We start from the raw sequence: 27,156 nt of genomic DNA, 5'->3' as shown, positions 1-27,156 counted from the left end.
ATTTGATCTCACTACAGATCATAAGCATCTGGAGAAATTGTTGGAACCGAAATCAAAGCCTTGTTTTCGGATAGAACGATAGGTGCTCAGGCTAAAGTCGCATAAATATAAGGTTATGTATAAACCAAGAAAAATTAATATGACATGTGTATGTTCAACGTTGCCTTCAAAGGGCCAAGATATTTACATTCATCAAATTGTTGAACAATCCAGACCGCGATCCATTCTAATGATATCATTTAGTTTTCCAGAAGTGATAAAGAAATCAAATGTGTGAAAAGGGGCATTTTTGAGCAGAACTGAGACTGGTCGGAAAAAATATATTTGTAAAAACATGGAGAAAGGAAAGGCCAGTGGACAACAGTACCGAGAAAGATCAGGAGGAACTATTAAGTATTATTACTATGCAGTTATAGTTTGATATACTAAATCAGCGTCGTGCAGATAATTATATATTAGTTCTGTTATTATACCAAAGTGTTGGAATAGCCTAACTTATATGTACGATTTGAGGATTTAACGATGTGAGCAATTATTATACTAAAGTGAACTCTGATTTATCTTTCAGTTGTTTATTTATTTAACATAGGAGGGATGTAGTGTATCAGTATCAGATTACACTGTCTCGTGTGCTCATGGACAATGTTACTAGTCAGTGTTACCAGAGCCACAGGCGAGTGTAGACGAGTGACAGTTGTTCGCGTGCATTGCCGAGCCAGTGTTGGGGCACATCAGCAGACCCTACAGTTCCATCGACCGGATTTAATCCTTTTGTTCCATCGACCGGGATCCGATCCTTTTGTTCCCATCATCCTGGATCCAATCTGTTCCCTAACTATCCCGTTTGACCTTTAAACCTTCCATATTCCCTCAAAAAACACTTACAACAAAACACTGAAAACGCTATTTATATATTCCAATACTTATTTCATAGGTAAGAATCGAATCACGCTTCATACATCGAGTACCGAATTTATTAAAAAATATACAATTTTTTTGTATATTTACGCATATTTGTGTTCAGATCATCGCATTATATTATATTAACGCATTATATATAATTATTTACGTATATTTCTCAGTATTTTAGGTTTTAAGTTGTTTTTTTAATTCTACCTGCATTCCGTTCGATAAATTATTCTTTGATCCATAATTATAATCGACCTTATTCGCTTGAAATAACGCTTACTATCGTATATCAAAAGTCAAAATGGCTAAGACAAAGGAATCAACTAATCTAGAAATCGTTAAATTGGAAGCAAAAAGGGAATTTTTATTTCAATCAGTTCAGCAAATTTATGATTTGTCACTTAAGGTGAGTGACCACGCACACAGAACGACTTTCATGTCCCGCATTCAATCTTTGGAGAAATTACGTCTAGATTTTACTACGAATTTAGATGAATTAATTTCAGCCTATTTAAACTCTGACCCTAAGTATGTTCCGAACTACTCCGCTCTTGGCGCGTTTGATACTTTATACTGTCAAATACAATATACGTTTAATGAGATTAAGACTGAGTCCACCACTTTGTCTCAGTGTGATAATCAATACAGTTTGTTAAACAAAAAGTTACCTCCGATAGATTTGAAGAGTTTTGATGGCAACCCTTCAAAATGGACAATTTTTTATGAAAATTTTGTGAATCTTATTCATAATAACAACAGACTCTCTGACATACAGAAGGTTCAATACTTGATTAGTTGTTTAACTGATAAGGCGCTCTTAGTCTGTTCAGGAATCCCGCCTACATCTGAAAACTATCTTATTATATGGAACGCATTATTAGAAAAATATCAAGACACGAGGGTACAGGCAGCTCAATATATTGATACAATATTAAATTGTAAACAAAATCAACCGCTCGAATCTTTTGTTGATCAATTCTGCTCTGCGCAAGCAGCTTTGACACGTCTACCTATAAAGAATTTGTCAGATTTTATGATAACGCATATCGCACTCTCGAAATTAAGTAAGGAAACTGTTTCATTGTTTGAACAGACGCATAAACACATCGAAATTCCTACTTTTTCTGATTTAAATACATTTTTAAAAGAACAACTAAAGATTCAAACTTTGCGAAGCACTCAAGTTCATCAAACTCCCAATAAAAAACCTATTTCTTACAAACCTAAATCGCAAACTCAAACGTATACAAGTACAGTCGGCAACAACAATTATAATTTAAATTCGCAAAATACTCAACGCACTTGCATTATATGCAAAAATCAAAACGCTCATCCGCTCTATAAGTGTGAGGTTTTTAAAAGTCAAGACGCAAAAACTAGACTAGATATAGTGAGGAAAAATAGATTTTGTGAATTCTGCCTAGGTTTTCACTTAAAATTCCGCTGTAAAAGCCAGGGAAGGTGTGGAAATTGTGCATCTAGCTCACATCACAGCCTTTTATGTAACTCTTTTTCTAGACCTAGGTACGAACCTGGGACCTCACAGTCGCAAGCCCCCTCTTACTCACAGAACCGCTATGGTGCGAATAATAGCAGCGCTCCGATGCCGCCGCTACCGCAGAACGAGAGATCTAGTGATTTAACAAAAATTACAGCACCGCCCCCCGCGTCTCACACTCAAACAACTAGTCCTACCGAATTAGCACTGTCGGTGACCACGTCCTCGGGCAATTATTTAAAAAATACGACCGTACTTTTACCTACCGCCACAGTGCATGTATATAGTAACAATACGCAATACCCTATCCGCTTATTTTTAGATACAGGTTCAATGACTAATTTTATATCAAAAGAATGTTGCCAACGTTTAAATTTAAAAATTAAATTCGCTCCGTCAGTCGTAAAAGGCATTGGTCAAACAGAAAGCACATCACTGGGATTTGTAACTTTTAAAATTTATTCTCGCTTTGATCCACGCTGCTTTTATACTATTACCGCTAGGGTAATAGACACAATTACCGACCACTTACCTAACGCTCACATCGATGTCTCCCAGTTGAAATTTTTGCACTCATTACCAATGGCTGACGATAGTTATCACACTCCTGGACCAATCGATTGCCTGATAGGCAACGAATTGTTTCCATTTTTAATTGGATGTGACAAAGTAGTCTCACCTAATTCTTCTGTTGTCGCAATTCAAAGCACGCTAGGTTACATTCTCATGGGGAAAGCGGATTGTGAACCTCGCCACTCAACTCACCACTCTAACGCTGATAAAACATTTTTATGTAATGTAGACGCACCTTCACTCGAAGAAATTACTGAACGCTTTTGGTCATTAGAAAACGTACCTAATAAAATTCACATAAGCCCAGACGATGAGGCATGTGAACGCATCTTTAAAGATACTTACTCACGCGATGAAACAGGTCGATATACTGTTCATTTACCCTTTAAAGATGACCCCGCTAAACTTGGCGACTCGTACTCGATTGCCAAACACCGCCTTCTTCAATTAGAGAAGAAATTAAACGCTAATCCCGCTCTTCGAAAAGATTATAACGCAACCATTCAGTCATACATTGACAAAGGTTATCTCACAAAAGTAGATAATCCTTCACGCGATATAAATTGTTATTATATTCCGCACAGAGCTGTTTATCGCCCTGATAAGCAGACTTCCAAAACTCGCATTGTTCTTAACGCTTCCAGTCGGACTACATCCGGAAAATCGCTTAATGATTTATTATATGTAGGTCCTAACTTACAGAATAATATATTTGAACTCTTAATAAATCTACGATTATTCTCAATTGCACTAACCGCAGATATTGAAAAACATTATTTCCAATTGAATTTAACGCCCGAGCAGCACTCTTTTCAAAGGATTCTTTTTAGATTTGACACTGATCAATCTATTGACACTTATAATTTCACTGTCGTCTCATTTGGAGTATCTAGCTCACCCTATCTCGCCATGAGAGTAGTGCGTCAGCTAGCTGAAGATAGCATTGACAGGTACCCGCTAGCAGCTAATGAAGCCACTAATCACATGTATATGGATGATTACATAAACTCAATCGATGGTTTTGAGAAAGCCAAAGAAACCTATCATGAAATGGTTAATATGTTCAACGCAGGTGGTTTCAATTTAACGAAATGGATCTCCAATGACACCAAACTTCTCAGTGAAATTCCTAGCTCTCATAAAAATCCGCAAGCAATTAATTTTGATTCAGATGCTCAAGATGTTACGAAAATAGTAGGTATGCAGTGGCATCCTAAACTCGATACTTTTACTTTTAAAATCAACGCTAATGAGAGTCCCCGCGATTATACAAAACGCTTAATTCTTTCTATTACCGCTCGCCTGTTTGATCCTGTTGGTCTTATAGGTCCAGTTACCGCTTTTATGAAACTTCTCGTCCAAGAATGTTGGAAATTAAATCTCGCCTGGGATACACCAGTACCCAGCTCGATCGCTCAAAGATTTGAACAATTCTGTAAAGAACTACCGCATTTAGAAAAAATTAAAATTCCTCGCCATGTTGGTATGAACTCTGAATCCCATGTAACGCTTATAGGTTTTTCTGACGCTAGTGAAAAATGCTATGGAGCCACCGTATACATACGTGTGAGCCCAGATGAACATTCGCCTGGAACTGTTCATTTACTCTCTTCAAAATCTAGAGTCGCACCGCTTAAGAAGACATCACTCGCTCGCCTCGAGCTTTGCGCATCTCTTCTATTAGCCAATTTAATCAATTTGGTACGCGAAACTCTTAGTAAACGCTGCAAAATAAATAATATTTACGCTTTTTCGGACTCAACAGTAACTCTTACATGGATTCATTCTCCCGCATATAAATTCCACACATTCGTCGCTAATAGAATTACAGAAATAAATTCAAAATTACCTTCTGAACATTGGTTTCACGTCAATGGATGCGAAAATCCCGCTGACATAATATCTCGTCCAATCACGCCAAAAGAATTATTAGAACGAAAACTCTGGTTCAACTCTCCTCAATGGACGACGCATCCTTTATCGAAATGGCCCATTACGCCTTTTCAAGTAAACGCTCACAATGAAGATCTTGAAGAATCAAAAACTACTGTTTTAGCAGTTGAAACCTCTGTTTCTGACGCTCAACATCCCATTGAAAATTTGGCCGAACGCTCTTCTAGCTGGTCCAAATTACTGCGCACCATGGTTTACATGTTAAGATTCTCTAAATTAAATAAACTTTACACTCTCATACAGTCCAATGCTCATAAAAATTTCATAGAGAATCGTCTCGCAGAACATCGTATTCAGTTTAAGCATAGTCCACCTTATGGCCCTCATTTCAACGGCCTCAGCGAAATTAACGTTCGCTGTGTGAAAACTCATTTGTATAAAGTTATAGGGACACAAATCCTTACTTATGAAGAATTGAATACAGTTCTAGTTCAAATTGAAAACTTATTAAATAGAAGACCATTATGTACTCTAAGTTCTGATCCGTCAGATCTTTCCGCGCTAACGCCTAACCATTTTCTCAATCTCACTCCCGCAAAATATTTACCTGTCGAGGATTTATCAGATATTCCCGACAGCCGCTTATCCCGCTATCAATTACTAACTAAAATCACTTGTTCTTTCTGGAAACGTTGGAGCCAAGAATATTTAACTTCTCTACAACACAGACAGAAATGGAATACTCCCTCCAATCCTGTAGGTCTTGGAGCTGTTGTTGTTATCAAAGATTCTAACGTTCATCCCCTTTGCTGGCCTTTAGGAGTTATAGAAGAACTCTATCCAGGGAAAGACAGTGTAATTCGAGCAGTCAAAGTTAGAACGCGTTCCGGAAACTACATCAGACCAGTTGTACGGATATGCCCTCTACCTTCTCAATAGGCTGCTATTAATTCTACTAACTCTATTAATTAATTTTAATTTTTAATTTTTTTTTTTAACGCTTTAATTTATCACGCTTTTCGTTCTGTTTAGAGGCTTGCCTCTAGGCCGGGGGAGTTGTTTACGCCATTTATTATATTTTCAAGTAATCTATTATAAATACACACACACGCACATTCAAACTCACACATAAGCATGTACGCAATGACATTTCCTTTCAAATTCCCCCTTCAGTCCGATTCCGCATTCTGGCGCTTACGCACGCTGAAAACCGCTCCTGTTTTGCACAACGAATGTGCCACGCAATTAAAAACACCCGCTCCGCTCCAAAAAGTGTGTAAACTCGCGAAATCAAGTGAAAACCGCAACTAATAAATAAACGCTAATTAATCCGCTAAAATAAGTGATCTGAACAAACCGTCAAGCAAAATAGGTACCTATAAAAAGTGCAAAATTAACCTATGACGTGTACATATTATCGCTAAACAATCTTGCTATCGAAACTCCCTTTAATAAAATCAGTGCAGTTAAGTGCAACGGAAGGTCATCCCAAAGATCATCATCAGCAAGGAGCAGATCCCACTCACCAGTGACCGCCTGAAGCTCAGGTAACCTACAACGAGGCTATTATTATCTTAGGAAGGGTGAACCAGGGAGGGGAATAATTGGAGCGCTACTTGTCACGGTCTACTTACCGCTGGAGTAGGTATTTGATATTTATACTTGTCAATTGTTTACCCACTTGATGAAACTATACATTTTAGCGTTTAAACTATCGTGAGTGATTTCCATTACATATTTTCTACTATTATTATATTTAGTATATTTCATTATATATAGTATATTACAACTGCGGGCGCGCAGTCTTAAACGCGACGCGTGCGGGAACTGACCCCCTTGATAAAGGACCCCGGATGGGTTCGAAACTAGTCGGGCTAACGTCGCGGTCAACTGGATACGTGAGTATGCCGTAGAAATATACTATATATAAACTATACATTGTTATTTTTAGGGTTCCGTACCTCAAAAGGAAAAACGGAACCCTTATAGGATCACTTTGTTGTCTGTCTGTCTGTCTGTCTGTCTGTCTGTCTGTCTGTCTGTCTGTCTGTCTGTCTGTCTGTCTGTCTGTCCGTCTGTCCGTCTGTCTGTCAAGAAACTGTCTACAGGGTACTTCCCGTTGACCTAGAATCATGAAATTTGGAAGGTAGGTAGATCTAATAGCTGACATTTGGGGAAAAACCTGAAAACCGTCAATTTAGGGTTAGATCACACAAAAAAAATTAAAATGTGGTCATGAACTAATAATTACTTTTTTCAACTTTAGAAGTGAGTGACTATATCAAGTGGGGTATCATGTGAAAGGTCTTTACCTGTACATTCTAAAACAGATTTTTATTTATTTATATGCATCATAGTTTTTGAATTATCGTGCAAAATGTCGAAAAAATATGACTATAGTACGGAAACCTCATTGCGCGAGCCTGACTTTATTACCGGTTTTTTATGATAAGGTACTGATTCTGATGCGCCGATTCTGTTGTCTTTCTCTAAATTAAATTTAGAGTATCTGCATCTTTTTTTAAATATTGCTAAAAAGGATAGAACATGAGTTTTGCATTTAAAGACTCTAAATTTTAGTGCACGCTATAAATATTTTAATCAATAAGCTCGCCTCTGGGAGCTAAAGTCACGAGATTTGACATTTGATTTTTAAAAACCTAATTCCACGCGGACGAAGTCGCGGGCATCAGCTAGTAATATTATATTTAAAAAAGGTAATTAACTAAAATACTCATTCCTTCTGTATTTATAAATTGTCATTACCAGGACTGGGTTCATTGACTAGTAAAAATACAGACGGAATTTCGTTAAAAAAGTGGCATTTTCTTTAGATACACATATTTGACTACAGATTAGAGACTCTGCTGACATATCGTGGGGAAATCACGCGGGTTTAAACCTTAAAACATTCGTAAAGGAAAAAAGTTACTTGCGGAAGAAGGTATGGATACTTAGCTATATTTACCAAATGTAAGTATACGCAATCTCCTTTTATTACAGCACGCTTGACAGGGAATTCACTCGAAGTTTTTCCCCGCCAGTAATACATATTACGAATATTAAACAATACAAATCCACCTTTTCCTTATGTGACGTCATAATGATTTGCATCACAAACGAATTGATTCTTCCAAATTCAAATTACTAACCCGTATACACTTTTCATAATACACTAGCTTATGCTCGCGACTTCGTTTGCGTGGATTTTATAAATTTCAAACCCTATTTCACCCCCTTAGCGGTTGAATTTTCAAAAATCCTTTCTTAGCGGATGCCTACGTCATAATAGCTATCTGCATGCCAAATTTAAGCCCGATCCGTCCAGTAGTTTGAGCTGTGCGTGATAGATCAGTCAGTCAGTCAGTCACCTTTTCCTTTTATATATTTAGATTTGATTATTTACCTATCCACAGTAATTAAAAACAACAATAAATTTGGAAATAAATTTAATAAATTTAATTAATGTCATAGCCATCTGTGGAGAAGTAATAAACGCCTGTAGCATTACCAGGGTTCCAGAAACCAGCAATAGTAACCTCATTAGCAGCGCAGTTGCCTTTCTTGAACTTCTGGTACGAGTCACACTTCCACGCCAGATACCAATTGGGATTTCTTACAGTCGCCGTCCAAATGTCTATACAAGCTCTATGGTTACATTTAGCAGCTTTCGAAGAGTCAAAGATGCCTGGTAAGAAAGGCGTCTTGCAATTAGGTTGACTCTGACCTTTTTTGTTCACAAAGAAATCTATATCTCCCAGTACACTTGTGGTACCTAATCCTCCAGCATTACAATGGTATACCTCTACATAATCAGCTACACCTGACCTGATTTGTTCTTGAATCCAACTGTTAGAAAAGCAAGGTCCCGCTGGGTCCAAAGCTGTGATTCTAGCGATTTTGGTTCCAGTTTTTTCGTAGAAAATCTCTCCTGTATTACCAAGGATTTGGGATCCTAAACTGTGGCCAATACAGTGCATGTTTTTAGGGTTGATTCCTCCTTGTTTCAAGTCAGTCAACATTTGAGCCAATGCTTTTCCAATGTAGTGGACGTATTTGACTGAGCGTTCGTAGCTTTTAATCTGTCCTTGTTTGTCATTTGTGTATGGGGAATGGTCTAGAATGATTAAATAGCTGTTCGGATAGTTTCTGAATGTGTCTCGCACTCGTTCCTCGGTTCTTTTGTTGATGTTTGATTTGTATCCTCCGACAAAGATAATGAATTTCCTCGTTTTGTCGAGCTCCTTTATTGCGAGGATTCCTCTCGCAGCGCCGTCGATTGTGAACGTTTCGACGTCGTTTCGTGGGAAGTCGTAAAAATAGACGTCTATACCGCTGACATCCAGATTTAGATTTCTGTCGTGCTCACCTGCGGACATAAAATGAAGAAATATTTTATTTACGTCGATTTCGGTTTTATTTGGCTGTGAATATCCTATATTTATTTGCGCAACATCCTCTGAGATTTTTTGTAAAATAACATATACCTAGCTAGATAAGATATGAATATTGAATAATGTCATTAATATTATTTTCTTTAATGGTTTAATTTAGTCTGATGGTTAGTAATACCGATGAATGACATACAGACTTGTAGCTTGTTGCAAAGGTCACAGGTTCGAATTTTATCTCATACCACATAAATATGGGTTTTTGATTCCTTTGTATGTAGGTAGGACCAATAACCCGTCGGAAATATCTGAGAACCTGGCTTACTGACGTCATGCAACGCGCTTGCGTTGGCACCGGTACAAAATAGGCGAAAACGGGCGAGCTGCGGGGAAGCGCATTCCAGCGAGGTGCGCAGATGTTTCCGACGAGTTATACGTATCTCTACGATAGCAGTGACTTTCTTCTCATCTCTATACATTTTGAAACTTAAGTTGGTGCTAGCTAATTCGGTTGCACAAAAACTCGTATACCTAGTTATATTTTTAAAAAAATGTTTGTCTGTCTGTCTAATCGTTACCTTTGCATTCGCGCAACTTTCATGCGATTGAGTTGTAACTTTGTACACTTGTTGTTAGGGCTTGCGGAAAGGTTTCTGACATAGTGCCAGCAACGTACAATACTTAGGTAATGCACGAGTCACATTGTATGCCGAGCATTACTGTACCTATCGTAATTTTTAAAAATTAAGGTAATATAGTGTACCTATACGTTTGTGAAGTTTTTTGTAGCGAAAATTTTCCTATAGGTAGGTATATTTTCACAATCAGTGTATCAATAAATCGCTTTCTTTGTTTAAGACTGACACAGATCAAAGAATAAATATTTATCTCGACCTAGATTGTAATAAGCACCTTTACACATACCTACTGAATTTTTTTTTATATCTAATGCAAACAATAAGTACTTAGGTACAGGATCTGAAAACAATGTATTTCTAGGTAAGTAGGTACTTACGGTGAAATGAAACCAAAGTAAAAAAATGAAACGTCATATGTGCTGGAATGGCGACCTCGCACCAGAAGGCGCAGCGTTGGAAGAACCCCTAGTAGGTGGACGAACGACATCAGACTAGTCGCAGGGAGCCGCTGAATTCAGGCGGCGCAAGACCGTGGTGTGTGGAAGTCCCTACAAGAGACCTATGTCCAGCTGTGGACGTCTATCGGTTGATGATGATGATGATGATGATGTTGATGTTGAGTACCTAACTACCTATAACACTTATTCAGAGTAGGTAGGTATATCAAACAAGAAACAGAGTTACTAAATACGTCTTAAGGATTGTTCGTAAATTACAAACTACAAGTAAGTTTAAAGACGAAATCATAGCTTTAAGACATAAACTAGCGCCATATTTCAAACCTTCAAGCCTTCAAGCCTTACAAGAGACCTATGTCCAGCTGTGGACGTCTATCGGTTGATGGTTCAGATTTATGTTCAAATGGGTTCAAATTGCGTGAAATAAATGTCTTTTTATTTATTTATTTATTTATTTACCTGATACCTTATATTTATTAGACAATGAGATTGTGATACGAGTGAAACACTCCAAAAGGTCTAAAGCGCCGGGCAAAAATAATTCGCTTACGAGGTCTTCTGAGAAGTTTTTCTGTGATTTGTCTATCTTTTAAAATAATATCAGCTAAGAAAAACTAAAGCTAGGTTTTTAACCAGTGGTTATAAAATCACCATCAGAACCAAAATTTCACTTCAACGTCATCATTATCTTTCTGACCGGTAATCGAACCCGTAACTTCTTGATTTTGAAGACAAACACACTACTTATATTAATAAGATCGTCATTCAAATATCGAAAAACTTACATTTGATCAAATTTGACCGCAAAGCTATTTGAAAGGGTCCATATTTCTCCAAATCTCCGCGACCCCACGAATACACAGTAGAAAACAAAAACAGTAGCACAACAGCTGTCAGTTTCATTGTAAAAAAATTTGTGTCCCAAACTAAACTATAAACAATTTCGTGACCCAATCCAATCCACTATAAACAATTTAGTATCTCAAATAGATTCTCTATTAATAACAATTTAGTACATAAATCTCAAAATATTGTCACTGTAAACAAAAGTGTCCTAAGTAAATCACTGATACAATAATTTTAATGATTGAAATTGAAAGTTTTTATTAATTTACGTGAATATGACTAACTAATGCCCGGTTTCTGAGTACTTTTATCGACAGTTTATCTATTCAATAGCGCTAATGATTTAAGTGTCACGAACAAATTTTATACATTTAATCACTCAAATTTATATGACTAAGTTAAAAAAAGTAATTAATATAACTTTATGATTAAACAATTTAGTGTCACGACTCACTAACTTGATTTGTGTATAAAAAGTAAAAACCTAAACTCACGTTCGCGTGATGTGACCAGACTGAATGCAGGCGGTCATTGCCAGGTACTTAACTTTAACGAGATAAACAAAACCGGTCAAGTGCGAGTCGGACTCGTGCACGAAGGGTTCCGTACCATCGTACAAGAAATAACACTTTGAATTTTCTTGGCCGCCATTTTCAACCTTTCATTTTTTTTTTTTATTTTTTTTTTTAATCTTTTATTAACAGGCTTTTACATTTATGTATGTCAGCCTCATTATTTCTTAGTGTGTTAAAGCGGCAATATAAGCATATAGGTACACATTCTGTGAATTTCAACTCTCTCTCTGTTACGGTTCCTGGGATGCAGCCGGCTGACAGACAGACAGACGAACGGACAGTGGAGGCTTAGTAATAGGGTTCCATTGGCACTTTTCGGGTACGGAACCATAATAATGACGTAAGGCATTTGCCGTCACAGTCTGTCACGCCCTCAACACATTGGGATTGTGTTGTGATTCATGTAGTTAACGGTATAATGCGGCGCATAATAAGATTCTATACATCACCTACATAATATAACTTTATTGTTATAGTATCTATAGGATCGCAGCATAAAACGACCTTCACCGAGCTGGATAATGGATGAAAAGTATTTTATATCAAACTATCTGCCCTGGCGAACTTTGTACCGCCTAGCAGTCGATTCAAATTTTTAAATTTTTCTCTCCGTAAGAACCATCCTCGTACTTCAAGACATATTATAAAAAAAGAATTAGGGAAATCGGTTTAGCTGTTCTCGAGATTTGCGATTAGCAACACATTTAGCGATAAATGTGTATTATTTTACCTAATGAAACCAGCTTGGGTCTAAAAGTGTTAAGTGGGTCACGAAGGGGCAATGTGAAAATTACCGCGCCATGGCAGAACTCAAATACTTAAGCCGTTTTATGTTATAAGGGTAATTTAAAAGAAATGTTGATTGTGCGGATGCACATATTATAAGAACCTACCTGATATAGATAGTTGTAAATACAGTCAAAAGGAAACGCGATTATTAGGTTACAAAAGCCACTAGTTGCTTTATGCTACAAAACTAGCTTATGCTCGCGACTTCGTCTGCGTGGACTACACAAATTTCAAATCGCTATTTCACCCCCTTAGGGGTTGAATTTTCCAAAATCCTTTGTTAGCGGATGCCTACGTCATAATAGCTATCTGCCTGCCAAATTTCAGTCCGATCCCTCCAGTAGTTTGAGCTGTGCGTTGATAGATCAGTCAGTCAGTCAACTTTTCCTTTTATATAATACTAGCTGATCCCCGCGGCTTCGCCCGCGTAGATTTAGGTTTTTAAGGATCCCGTATAGCCTATGTCACACAGGAATAATGTAGCTTTCTACTGGTGAAAGAATTTTTAAAATCGGTTCAGTAGTTCCAAAGATTACCCCCTACAAACAAACTTAACGACATTACCTCTTTATATAATAGTATAGATATAGATATAGATTTAGAAAATAGCAGGGACTTATAATTTGGTCATTAACCGATGGATGCTATATTACAAACGTTTTTAACTGTAGGTACTAACACTACTAACTTTCTCTACATACAAAATCTCTCAGTCATACATAGTCTAGCTCGTGGTCTAGCTATCTACAGAACAGTAATTTTGTAAACTACAACACGAGCATCGAGACGATATGTGTAGGTTGTGACAACTCACACAATCAATGTTAGATAAGGTCTGGCCGCTGATTGGTCGTTATTTTAAGATTGACTGCGACAAACTGAGAATTACGTATCAGTACCCTTAGAAGAAATAAAACCGTGATAGCCTGTTGGTTACGACATCCGCCTATTATTCGGTTCGATCCCGGGCACGCACCTCTAACTTTTCGGAGCTATGTGCGTTTTAAGAAATTAAATATCACTCGCTTTAACGGTGAAGGAAAAGAGTAGATAGTTGAATAGAAAAGACCTACAGGTAAAAGGTACATATCAAATTCTAATTAAAAATTAATTGGATTTTTTGGGAAAGTTATCTTAATTAAGAAAATAATTAGGGAAATTAATTTGAAAGTAATATCCTAAAAGAAGGTAGATATCTTATTAATATCAAAATTTTATGAAAAAAACCCAGCCCATTACCGCCACCTCATTTTATGCTATTAGTAGATTTGTAATAAATCCTGTGTGTAGGTACACTTTGATTTTCCAGGTTAAAAATAGTCATCTGGTTTCTGCCTGACATTCAGTCCTTGGTAATTTGCTAAGTTTCCAAGGAATAGCCGTGATAGTCTAGTGGTTAAGATGTCCGCCTCCTATTCAAGAAGTCGCGGATTCGATCTCCGGTACGTACCTACCTCTAAATTTTTGTAGTAACCTATATTCTGTGCGCTTTAAGCCATTAAATATGCCACCGAGCTTTAACGGTGAAAGAAAACATATTGAGGAAACCTGTAGGTATGCCGGAGAGTTATCCATAATGTTCTCAAATGTGTGTCAAGTCTGCTAATTAGCACTGTGCCAGCATGGCGGACTATGGCCTTAACCGTTCTCATTCTGTGAAGAAACCTGTGCTCAATAGTGGGCCAAAGATGGGTTGATCATAATGAATATTATACGCAGAAATCTTTCATTCCAGAACATACTTAACTTCACTAATTATATTGATATTAATTTTATTAACATTCAAACACCAGTAAACATTCATTCATGTGAATTGAGTACTGATTACTTTTAAATCTTGTGCACTGACTAGAGGTGACATGACCTAACTAAATGTAATGTAAAGAATATTAAAGAATAATAAAGAATATTAAAGAATATTAAGTACAGAATATTAAAGAATATTAAAGAATATAAACAAAAGGTTAAAGATTTTTAAAGTTTTGGTAAAATATATAAGGCTCATCTTCATCATCATGACCAACCCATCGCCGGCTCACTACAGAGCACGGGTCTCCTCTCAGAGTGAAAAGGAAACCCTTTTCATCTTCAGTATTTCGCCCTTTTTATACCTGCATTTTATTAGATAAATTGAAATGAATTAAGTGATATCAAGATTGCAGTCCTATAAAAAAATATAAGCTACTCATTTCACAGTCATGGAACTTTTTTTTTTTACAAAGAATATTAGCCATTTTTTAAATGACTAATATTCCCCTTTCCTCTCCAATTAAGCGTCAAGCTTGTGCTAGAAGTAGGTACGACAATAGTGCAACGGGCGGGGTTTGAACCGTCGACCTTTCGGTTTTCAGTCCACTCCTATACCGGTTGAGCTATTGAGGCTCTATTAAACTAAAAAGTCTCTACTAACTAAAAAATGGGTATTGAAACCGCGACTATTATTATTATCAAAACGTCACTGTCTCGTTTTACTGAAAGCCTCATTTTTCTTCTTAGTGATGTCTCGATTTTTTATCGATGTTTGAATTCCTGTTGACGAATTTTACCCTTTTAGAGGTTCCCTTCCTCCACAATCCTTCACCTTCACAATTAGTTACAAAGGTCCTTCTTTATTAATATTTTGTTAAAAAAACCGGCCAAGTGCGAGTCAGACCCGCGCACCGTACTACAGTCGTATTTTTTGGAAATTTTGTTCGATAAATTAAAAAACGATTTAGCATAAAAAATAAACAAAAATCTGTTTTAGAGACAGAGTGTACAGGTACCTTGATGTGATACCCCACTTGGTATAGTAATTTTACTTTGAAAGTTGAAAACTGAACACATTGTAATTTTTTTTCGTGATGTAACCACAAATTCATGGTTTTCGGATTTTTCCCCTTATGTGTGCTATAAGACTTACCTACCTGCCAAATTTCATGATACTAGGTAAACGGGAAGTAATCTCTAGGTTTCTTGATAGACAGACAGACAAACAACGAAGTGATTCTATAAGGGTTTCGTTTTTCCTTTTGAGGTACGGACCTCTTAGTGTTTTGTAACGAATAAAGATTTTATTAATTTTCTATTAGGTTATATATCACAAAATATTTAATAGAACCTTTTACATATTAATAACTAAAGTAAGTGGGAGCAGCTAGCCTAAAATGCGAAACATTTCAAATCAAAATTCACAGCTGAAATAGTTTACGTTAGACGGATTGCGCAGAATGTTGCAATATGCATATTGTGTTGATAATATTATTATAATATAGCCTAGTGGTAGCCTAGTGGTGGTGGACGTCCGCCTTCTAATCGGAAGTCGGGGGTTCGATCCCGGACACGCACCTCTAACTTTTCGGAGTTATGTGCGTTTTAATCAATTGAATATCACTTGCTTAAAAGGTGAAGGAAAACATCGTGAGGAAACCTGCATGCCTGGGAGTTCTTCATTATGTTCTCCAAGGTGTGTGAAGTCTACCAATCCGCACATGGCCAGTGTGGTAGACTATGGCCAAAACCCTTCTCACTCTGAGAGGACAGCCGTGCTCTGTAGTGAGCCAGCGATGGGTTGATCATGATGAATATTATTATGTACCTACCATCTACAGCTAAAAATCTTTGAAACTTGATTTTCCATAATGAATTGTCCACTTTCCAATTAGAAGCGCTTACTCATTAAATATGAATCATATTAGTAATTATGTTTACAATGTTAATGACTTTTTAATATTGTTAGATTAGAGTTTGCTTGATAGCCGTGATAGTCCATACGCCTCCTATTTGGGAGGTAGGAGGTTTGATCCTGGGCACGCACCTCTAACTTTTCGGAGTTATGTGCGTTTTAAGCAATTAAATAACACTTGCTGTAACGGTGAAGGAAAAATCGTGTGGAAACCGGCACACCTAAAAGTTCTCCATAATTTTCTCGAAGGTGTGTGAAGTCTGCCAATCCGCACTTGGCCAGCGTGGTGGACTATAGCCAAACCCTTCTCACACTAAGACGAAACCCGCGCTCTGTAGTGTCCCTACGATGGGTTCATAATGATGATGATGATTTTATTTAAACTTACCTTGCTGCCATGGACCCATACGCTGGGAAATATCATCTAATAGCTCTCCCACAGCTGCGAGCTGATGTGGAAGTGAGGCTTTATGTTGTAGTCCCACACCACGGGCTGCACAAGGCCTAATTTATAATCTGATAGCAAATATGTATCTAGGGTAAAAACTACTTTTTCTCTCTGTTCTCCATAATATTCTGACAGGTGTTCTCCATAATATTCTGACAGGTGTTTGAAGTCTGCCTTCTTCCAAACCTTTCTCATTCCGAGAGGAGACCTGCCCCCCGATTGTGTAAGAATAACCATTTCATGGCTATCGCAATCGTCAAGAAATTCTGCCCTTTGATTGGTTGATTCGCTGTTTTCATTTTTTCACCGCCAATCAAAGGGCAGAATTTCTTGACGATTGCGATAGCGATGAAATGGTTATTCTGACACAATTGGGGGGCTGTACACAGTAATCGGCTGACGATGGGTTGATGATGATGATGAGAGTTTGCTTTGGCGTCATATTAAAATATAAAAATCGGTTATCGATATTATACCGACCATCACTAAACGTAAAATGTATAAGCATGCCATCGGTTTGAGGACGCTAGCTGGTCTTTTTTACTTGTCGTACAAACTCATCCACGACATGGCCAATGTACCTACTCTACATTATTTTTCTAAAGTCGCTTCATACAAATTCAGCTGTCGGCTGCGTTTAACAAATTGAAATTTGTACAGTATGCGGCCGAAAGTAATGTAAGTACCTACATCGGCCTTTAGAATGACATTTTGGCTTTGTAGAGCGTTGTCTCTGTCATTCATACATACGTGACGTTTTGTCGGTCTCAACGACAGGGACAACGCTCTACAAATCTGCTTCCTCCTTCTAAAGGTCAATGTACATTAAATAATTCTACATTTTATCCCTAAAAAATCCAAAAATTAAAAAAAAAAAAGTGTGTATGTCTTTGTCTCTTACATTTAGCACAAAGAACGCTTGCGTCAAGGAGACGGACGGACATGACTATTTTAAACTTAAAAATGGGCATCCCGTTATTTAATGGTTATTCGTTGTTTCAAAAGCCGTGATAGCCTAGTGGCTAGGACGTCCGCCTCTTAATCGGAGGTCGGGGGTTCGATCCCGGGCACGCACATCTAACTCTTCGGAGTTATGTGCGTTTTAAGTAATTAGTAATTAAATATCACTTGCTTTAACAGTGAAAGAAAACATCGTGCGGAAACCTGCATGCCCGAGAGTTCTCCATAATGTTCTCAAAGGCGGGTCAAGTCTGCCAATCCGCATTAGATCAGCGTGGTGGACTATGGCCAAGACCCTTTTCACTCTGAGAGGAGACCCGTGCTGTGTAGTGATCCGGCGATGGGTTGATCGTACATTGGAACAAATAAGTCAGTTACTAGACACAAAACTAGAAAAAAATAAGAAATCCATCCTCAGCGAATTAAAAACGACTATTCAGTGCGAAATAAACTCAGCAATTAAAAAATTTAAACTAGAACTAGCAGAGAAGACAAGCACGTTAATCAGTGAACAGACAAACATTAAAAAAGATGTGAGAGAACTAAATGAAAAAATGAAGACCATGGAATCGGAGTGTCATAAATTGAAAAACGAAATAAATATGATTTCGGAACAGTTTGCATTTGGATCTAAAACTGAGAGTAGCGCGGATAGCTGCAGCAAGAAAATTGTGCTGTACGGATTGAATGAGTATCATCGCGAAACAGAGGCCGAGCTGAATGATAGGATAGTCCACCTATTTGGCGACGTACTAAACATAAATATTCAGGGCTATATTGAAGACATGCATCGCATTGGGAAAAAAGGCCCTCGGCGTCCAATAGTCATAGAATTGATAAGCAAACGCATGACTAAGTACATCTTACAGAACACCCGGTACTTTCGAAATACAGGACTTGCCGTTACAGCGTTTCTAACCGGAAAAGCACTACAGGAGAGGAAAATGCTAAGAGACGAATACTTAAACGCCCGGAAAAGTGGTAAACATGCATCACTACGTGGCAGCAAGCTCTTCATTGACGGGAAAGAAATAAGCAGAGCTAGTTCACCTCATCAAATGAACGAGTCACAGAAACTACAACACAGAAGCACAAATGACAGCATGAACCAATCCGTAACAATGAAACCTACAGATGACCTTGACAATAAATCGAAACAAGAAAACCCAACACAGTGTGCAGACAAGACATTTCGAAACTGATTTCAAAATACTAATACAAAATATGCAAAGTCTGAAAAATAAAACCCATATACTAGGCAATTGCTTGGATCAATATAGCATACACATTGCTTGTCTATCTGAAACATGGATCTCAGAATGCCAAAAAGGTCTAATCAATATCGAAGGCTATTCATTTGCATCCGCCTTCTACCGAAAGCAGCGACAAGGAGGTGGAGTTGCAATTCTGGTGCAGGACGGCATACAATATATAGATAGATCAGATATAACAGAACTCTCAACTGAATACACCATCGAATGTTGTGCTATCGAACTACCTGTCCAAAATATAACACTTGTTAGCATATATAGGGCGGATCGTCATATTGAGGTCTTCTTTAAATTCATCGAGTCTCTTCTAGAAAAACTAAAAGCAAAGTTATGTAGCAAACAAATCCTCATAGCAGGGGATTTTAATATTGACGCACTCGCTTCACCAAAATCTAAAGATTACCTGACCTTAACAAATATCATGTCAGAATACAACCTCACACAAATAATTAAACTCCCGACTAGAGTAACAAAATCAACATCTACATGCATAGACCTTTTATTTACAAATAACAAAGACAATACCTACACAGTACATGATCAAGGAATATCAGACCATAAAAGTATAATTTACAAACAAATCCATCAAAATCCAAAACCCAATAAACAAAATATATCTGTTGAAAAACGTGTTTTTAATAAAAATAACATGACTAAATTTAAACTAGCTTTACTCGAAACCAACTGGAACAATATTATTAGCAAAAATAACAACATAAACCAAAACTATGATAATTTCCTAAACTACCTAACAAAAACTCTTAACAAATGTATACCTAAAAAACAAATGAAACAAAAAATCCGCAAGAAAATTTTCCTGACAAAGGGCATTAAAAACTCATGTCTACATAAACGCTTGCTAAAAATTTTAGTTAATCAATCGAATAATAAAATTTTAAAAAATCATCATCATCAATACAGTAAAATGTTAAAAAAATGTATAAAAATATCAAATAAAATAAATAATATCAAAAAAATGGCAAAATCACAAAACAAAACAAAAATGATGTGGAATATCATAAAGGACGTAACAAGCAAAAATACACAAATAAAAATATAAGCTTACAAACGGAAAAAAATCCACCCACCAAATCACCCGGAAAAGTTGCCAACATATTTAACGACTACTTTGTTAGTGTCGGGAAATGCCCACAAGACGCCCCGTCCAAGCCAAGCAGTCGCTTTGTGCAAAAACCGGTTCTCAACTCAATATACCTATCGCCCGCTACAGAAAAGGAAATACATGGCATTATTCGTAACCTTGAAAACAAACGCAGCTACGGTGTAGACGAAATACCTATGACACTAGTTAAGACATGCATTAATCAATTAACATATCCCTTGACATTTTTAATTAACCAATCATTTGACGAAGGCACCTTTCCGAATAAACTAAAAATTGCAAAAACTCGACCAATATATAAAAAAAGCGGATCGCAACTTGACACTTGTAACTATAGACCAATAGCATTATTGCCAACGTTCTCGAAAATATTCGAAAAAGCCATATGTAACCGCGTTTACCTTTTCCTAGAAAAATATAATTTACTAGACGAAAACCAACATGGTTTCAGAAAAACACGATCTACAACTCTCGCTGTTTTTAACTACATCCAATATATATTAGAATGCATGCAAAAAAAGAAATATGCCGTGGGACTATTATTGGATATGACAAAAGCCTACGACAAAGTGTCTCATAAAATACTATTAGAAAAATTATACAGCTCGGGTATTAGGGGAAACACACACAAGTGGTTCAAAACATATTTACACGATAGGACTCAGTACGTAGAAATACAACACTACGATGAAACAATACATCATATAAATACAGTACAGTCAAACTCGCGTATTAGTAATTGGTCTATACCACAGGGCAGCGTTCTTGGTTGTACCCTCTTTCTACTATACATAAACGAGCTACCTAAGGCCCTAAGTCCCGACTGTAAAGTAGTGATGTTTGCGGATGATGTTTCTCTACTAATGGAATGCTCCGACGCTGATGAATGCAAATCCCAAATAACAAAAAACCTGCAAAATACGCGAAACTGGTTGACGGAACATAACTTGGAAATGAACAGTAAAAAAACAAAAATAATACAATTTAGACCATACCAGAAAAAACCTCTCGAATTAGGAAACTTAACAAAAGAAATAAGTATTGAGGAGGTTGGGGAATTCAAGCTTCTGGGCCTAACTATCGACACTCACTTAAACTGGAAACAACATATACAAGATGTCAGGAAGAAACTTTCACGATTTGCATATGCCCTAAGTGTTCTTAAGGCAAACACTAACTACGAAACAGCGCTATCTGCATACTACGCTTATGCTTACTCGTGGATTAAGTACGGTATTATACTTTGGGGACAGAGCACAGACGTGGGGGACTTATTTATTGCTTAAAAAAAATGCATACGAATATTAGTAAATATTAGGCAAAGAGACAGTTGTAAGCCACATTTCATAGGAAAAAAGATCCTGACATTACCATCTATATACATAATGGAAACAGTTCTGTTTGTTAGGAAACACTCACACTTATACAAAACATTAGACAGTACATACCATCGAAACTCGCGAAACAAGCACAACCTGGCTCTTCCACATTACAGCTTACAAATAATACGCCGTAGCAGCCCGTATTACAGATCAATCATTATTTATAACAAACTTCCTAACGACATTAAAGAAGAAACAAAAGAAGTCACCTTTAAGAGAAAATTAAAACAATGGCTACTACAAAAATGCTTTTATGATATACAAGAATTTCTAACTGCATAAACCTCAATAGCGTGACGCACCTGTAAATGACATCTGATATTGACATTAAACTATAAGACCTTGTAAGATTAATAATTTTAATAATTTAATCCTATTCGTATTGTATCTTTAATATTTACCATTTTATTGTACCTAAAATTGTATTTGCAATACCCTGACAGGGTCTCATGTATTTAGCTTTTAGCTTTAAGCACCCACCATCAATAAATGTAAATGTACATGAAAGCAAATAAATAAATCTGAATCTGAATCTGAATCTGATCATGATGATGACGCTGATGGTAGTTTCAAGTCAAAAGCTATTTTATTCAAAAGACTTACCGACACTCAAGTTTCTGAACTGTATACTCGCTTAGTTAAAGTTAAAGTTGTAACTGATCTTGCCGCAACCGCAGCGTTAGGCGATCCTGTCTGAGAACTCCGCAAGAACTCCTTGAGCGACAGTTCGAAGGCTGCCCTGGTAAAGTTTTAATTAGTATCGCATTTCATTATGTCAAGACTTATTTGTGATATGGCAGACTAGAATAATAAATAGCTAGGATAGAAGAAAAGAGAGATACCTTAAAATAGGCAGGACCGATCGCGAGCTAGGCTAGCTTGTTTGCCAACTTTTATTAACTTCACCCGCGAGAATTCAAGTTCTTCAGTGAAGCGGTGATAGCCTTTTTTATCGCTGGTTTACGCATACCCCTGGAAGCCGGTCAGTCAGCCAGCCAGCCAGTCAGCGTTTCTGCGCGTCGCCTGGCGACTGGGTCACGGGAACACCGAACCAATCAACCGAGACCCAGCCAGCGACATTTAACGACGATTCGCAATAAAGAAATTTGTATTTGTATTTGTATTTGACGTCCGCCAAGGCGGACCCTTCACCGGGGACCCACTTACGAGGTCCCCCACCGCACGTCCGAAGCGCATCAACGCACATGCGCCTTTCCCCCGGGGACCCAACGGGCAACAACGCGATTTCGCGCACGTCACCTACGTCCCATCCTTCGCCTCGTCCCCTGTGCCCTCTGCTAGTCAGAGGGACACGCGTGACGCGGAGAAACCTCCCCTCTGTCACGTCGTTAGCCATAGCCAACAATATCCCCGAAGAGAAATTATTAGCCATGTTACCGGGGTGCACCGGCCCGAATACTGCTCTTCCCCTCGGACGCATCCAAAAGGGACCAGCAGCACCCAGGTACACTGGGATTATGTATTAGCTTAGTGGTTGAGACGTCAGCCTATATTTTAGGGGTTCAAGGTTTGATTTTTGGCACGCCTCTAACATTTCCAAGTTAAATATCACTTTAATCATCAAACAAAGGAAAACATCGCGAGAAATCCTGTATGCCTGAGAGTTCCCATAACGTTATCAAAACCAATCCATACTTGGCCAGACGGGGACTATGGTCTAAAAACTTATCATTTTGAGAGGAACAAAAGTAGAAAAATCATTTCCATAGTCGGGTATACCTACTACTAAAAATATACTCGACCTCTGACATTAATTGTCGCTAGTGGTAAACAAAAGTCACTACGACTCGATATAGGAGTCGATTCAGCCCATACAAAAAGCCGGATCCACGATATTGCCTTGTCTTTTGTCTTTAAAGCGCTTTAAGGCGCCTGCACTGCAATAAACTATTCCGCAGGGGTGTGAAACCTTTGCTGAGACTTAAAAAAAAACGAGCCGAATTGAGAGCCTCCTCCTTTCTGGGTGTCGGTTAGGAAAAAAGTAAACGCCATTTTCTACAAATTTTCTACTAAAGGAAAAGTTGACTGGCTGACTGACAGACAGACTGACTGACAGACTAACTAATCTATCAACGCACAGCTCAAACTACTGGACGGATCGGGCTGGGCACGCAGCTAGCTATTATGACGTATAGCTAAGAAAGGATTTTTGAAAATTCAACCCCTAAGGAGGAGGTGAAATAGGGGTTGAAATTTGTGCAGTCCACGCGGACGAAGTCGCGGGAATAAGCTATTTATTCCATAAAGCTAGCACAGATATATATGTACAAAATGCATCAACAGAATATTCAAATACTGTCATCGGTAAGCAGTGCCTTTGTTTGTGACTAAAAGTGCACTCGATACGTCTTTGGAGGCAATAATGCAGACGTTTCGCTTGCTCCAACACGGTACAGTTTATATTGCCATGTTCTTTGTGAAAGGCGGTATTGTTTGCCTACTGCGACTGCAATATATTGCAGGGCAGAGTTGCCAAACATTTTATGTATACCACGATTTAATTTATTAGCCGATGTTGCCAGTGCGAAAGAGAAACTTGTTTCTTCTTCTTCATAACAATAATTTAGCAGATATGCTACAGGTTAAACCAAAGATTTCTTCAAGATTGGAACCTGAATGCCATATTTTAGACTAAAAAAAATATGATTTAAATCAATTTTGGAAAAGGTTCGAAGTTTATATCTTTTTTAAACTTATTAGTATTTAAAGTGTAAGAGTTATTATCTTTATTAGTTCAGACACTTATAGAGAACTAAAAGTGCACTCGGTATGTCTTTGAACTTTTGGAGGCAATCATGCAGACGTTTCGTTTGCTCCAACACGGTACAGTTTATATTGCCGCTATATTGCCATGTTCTTTGTGTAAGGCGGTATTGTTTGCCTACTGACTCTACCGAGAGGATATCCCAATGAATAGATCCCAATCTTAATTAAATATCACTTGCTTTAACGGTGAAGGAAAACATCGTGAGGAAACCTGCATACCTGAGAGTTCTTCATGTTCTCAAAGGTGTGTGAAGTCTACCAATCCGCATATGGCCCGTGGTAGACTGGTTAAAACCCTTCTCACTCTGAGAGGAGACCCGTTCTTTGTAGTGAGCCGGCGATGGGTTGATCATGATGATGATGCTATAACTTTACTGACTAAATTATTAGCATATTAAATTAGCTAAGCCTAGCCGCTAAATCCAAACTACCACCGGTTTCGGTAAACATATTTTAATCTCATTACGTTAAAGCAAACGCTGTTATCAGTGTTTGTTTGTGATTTACCGCCCAATGAATCTGTTGTTATTACTTGATATTGTGATTACATTTGCAAAATTTAGTTTGTGCTTTATTAAGCCACTATTGGTTAACCTAGTTGTTTATTGTATAAAACTGGAAACTCACGCAATTTAGGGTATTTAACAGGTTTTTACAGTACGCAGCTGAAAGGAATGTACATCGACCTTTAGAAGGAGATAGCAAATTTGTAGAGCGTTGTTCCTGTCGATGAGACCGACAAAACGTCATATAGGTATGAGTGACACTTGGCATGCAGATAGCTATTTTGATGTCATCCGCTAAGAAAGTATTTTTGAAAATTCAACCGCTAAGGGGGTGAAATAGGGGTTTGAAATTTGTGTAGTCAACGCGGACAAAGTCGCGAGCATAAGCTGGTATTCAATATGGATGCCATCAATAGATCCTATATTTTACCTGCTGTCAAATACGCTATTATTTACAGCAAGATTTCTCGAAAATTCCGAGGGAGATTTAAGATTTTCCGGCGTAAAAACTAGCCTGTGTCAGTCTCTGGGATACAAGCTATCTTTTTACAAAATTTCATAAAAATCGGTTTACGGATCGTTAAACGGTTGCGCCATTAAAATCTCGTGGGAACTTTTTGATTTCCCGGGATAAAAAGTATCTTTCATCAAAACCAGTTTAACGGATAAGCCGTGAAAAGCTAGCAGACAGACAGATAAACACACTCATGCATTTATAATATGAATGGAATGATGGATATAGACTTTCCATACCTGCAGTGTGTTTTTAACGCGTAATTAGAGCTCCTTACAATGACGTCACTCGCCCCGTCTGCATTATTGTATCGAGCTCTTACAACCGCCATTTTGAATGCGAGGGGGGTTAGGGGCGGCCAATATTGATGGCATATTGAAGCCTCCCGACTAGATGCACTTTGTTCCTACCCAATGTTGCGATTTTGCTGACGTGCTATGTGTTTGTATCGCAAACCAGTGTATGTTGATCTTTCCCCCTTTCAAAATCTATTTATCTATTATTCCATGTAAAAGTAAATACAAGAGTGTTTGTGTGTTTGTCCTTTGTATCCTTTTCATGATTAAACTGCTTAAAATACTTGATGCTTGATACTTTGGAATGGGGTGGCTTATACATAAATGGTGCCCTATTTGAATGGCATAATAGTTATCTCAATGCTTAGGGATGGCTTAGGGGTATTAATTTTTCTTGGGATAACGATACCTACCTACAATATACGACGCAAAGAGAGAATGCACAGAAAAATCGGAAAAAAATACTAATATCCATATTTAATGTAATACCTAAATGCGAAAGTGTATCTTAGATCTGTCTGTTTATTTTAATTATAGTCAATGCTTGATATAATGTTACTTTTGAAATCCTAAAAATAAAATCCTTAAGTCCTTAAAGGACAAATCTTTGGTGGGCAAAACTGCTTGACCAAAAAAGTCTCACGGAAAAAGGTTATTAAATGCAAGTAAAGCCGTAAGCATGAGCTGTTTCTTCAGTAAAATCATCAGTGGTCGGAGCTCAGTTTTAACTGGTCATGTCAGAGGGAAAACTTTTTGATATTTGCCGTTGAATTAATCTTTATTCTGATAAATTTAGGGTTGATGTTTGACTGTTTCAAGTGTATTGGTGGATAGAGCTATTATTTCGTGACTATTGAGAATAAGCTGTCGTAGGTGACGAATTGTAGGCTTTTCAGTGCTTCGACGCAAATTGCACGCTTTCGGTTCGACGGGTCCGTGATTTTAGGTAGCTCTTTGACTGGTAATGGCTTTTGTGTCGGGTTTTAGTCGTAATGGGTAAGTACTAGGAGCACTAGGAATATACCTACGCTATTTGTAGTGGGTATGGATGCAATATGGTGATTGGTGGTGTTTGATTTCTTTCACCCAATCTTGCCACAACGAAGCAACGAATCGACGTGATTCTTTACCCGATTACGGCAAAGCCACAAGGAAGGGTTATGGTCGTCATGGTTATGGTAGGTCGTCTAGTCTCATTGGAGACGTTGATATCATGAATCATAATTAAGAGGGCAGCTATAGTTATTGTTGAGGGTAGTTTGTGTTGTCTCTCGTAGCGCGAGAACATTGTTAGTGCGCCCACAAAGGCTCGATTAATCTAATATGTTGTAATCTTGACTTATCCGTTTAGTCATCAATCATCATCATCTTTACGAAGGCAGCAGCAGTTTTGCCTACACAAAATAGTTTTTGATTTATCGTGTAAAATGACGAAAAAATACGTCTGTAGTACGGAACCCTCGGTGCGCGAGTCTGACTCGCACTTGGCCGGTTTTATATAATATTTTTTATTATGTAAAGCAACATCATATCGCTCAAGGCTGAAGATAACAAAAACATACCATATTTCTTCTCTTCATAGTATAAAATAAAGTCGCTTCCCGCGTCTGTATGTATGTATGAACGCGTAGATCT

At 37.7% G+C, this 27,156-nt stretch overlaps 2 protein-coding genes across 3 annotated transcripts in view; one reads left to right on the top strand and one right to left on the bottom strand.

The window, feature by feature from the left end:
• Positions 1 to 6,664: 6,664 nt before the first annotated feature.
• LOC117987562 (uncharacterized) overlaps positions 6,665 to 27,156 on the top strand; it is a 35,710-nt gene continuing 15,218 nt past the window's right edge. The window contains exons 1-2 of one of the 2 annotated variants that reach the window (XM_069502602.1): positions 6,672 to 6,771; positions 7,728 to 7,817. In XM_069502602.1, the coding sequence (XP_069358703.1) occupies positions 6,727 to 6,771; positions 7,728 to 7,817 (135 nt within the window). In that variant the 5' untranslated portion in view covers positions 6,672 to 6,726. Of the gene's footprint in view, positions 6,772 to 7,727; positions 7,818 to 27,156 lie in introns of both variants that reach the window. The other variant, XM_069502603.1, reaches the window with a different exon arrangement.
• LOC117987568 (pancreatic lipase-related protein 2-like) lies at positions 8,306 to 11,743 on the bottom strand. The gene is made up of 2 exons (XM_034974593.2): positions 11,146 to 11,743; positions 8,306 to 9,242 (listed from the first exon to the last, which is right to left on the bottom strand). Exons 1-2 carry the CDS (start codon positions 11,261 to 11,263, stop codon positions 8,332 to 8,334), a joined length of 1,029 nt encoding a protein of 342 aa, XP_034830484.1. The 5' UTR covers positions 11,264 to 11,743; the 3' UTR covers positions 8,306 to 8,331.

Source organism: Maniola hyperantus, chromosome 13 (genome assembly GCF_902806685.2).
Source record: "Maniola hyperantus chromosome 13, iAphHyp1.2, whole genome shotgun sequence".
NCBI classification, from domain to species: Eukaryota; Metazoa; Arthropoda; class Insecta; order Lepidoptera; family Nymphalidae; genus Maniola; species Maniola hyperantus.
This window is presented reverse-complemented; position numbering and strand designations above follow the sequence as displayed.

Coding starts and splice junctions, on each gene's coding strand:
- LOC117987568 (XM_034974593.2), bottom strand. CDS start 11,263: ATGAAACTGACAGCTGTTGTGCTACTGTTTTTGTTTTCTACTGTGTAT. Junction 9,243..11,145: donor GCGGTCAAATTTGATCAAAT/GTAAGTTTTTCG, acceptor TTATGTCCGCAG/GTGAGCACGACAGAAATCTA.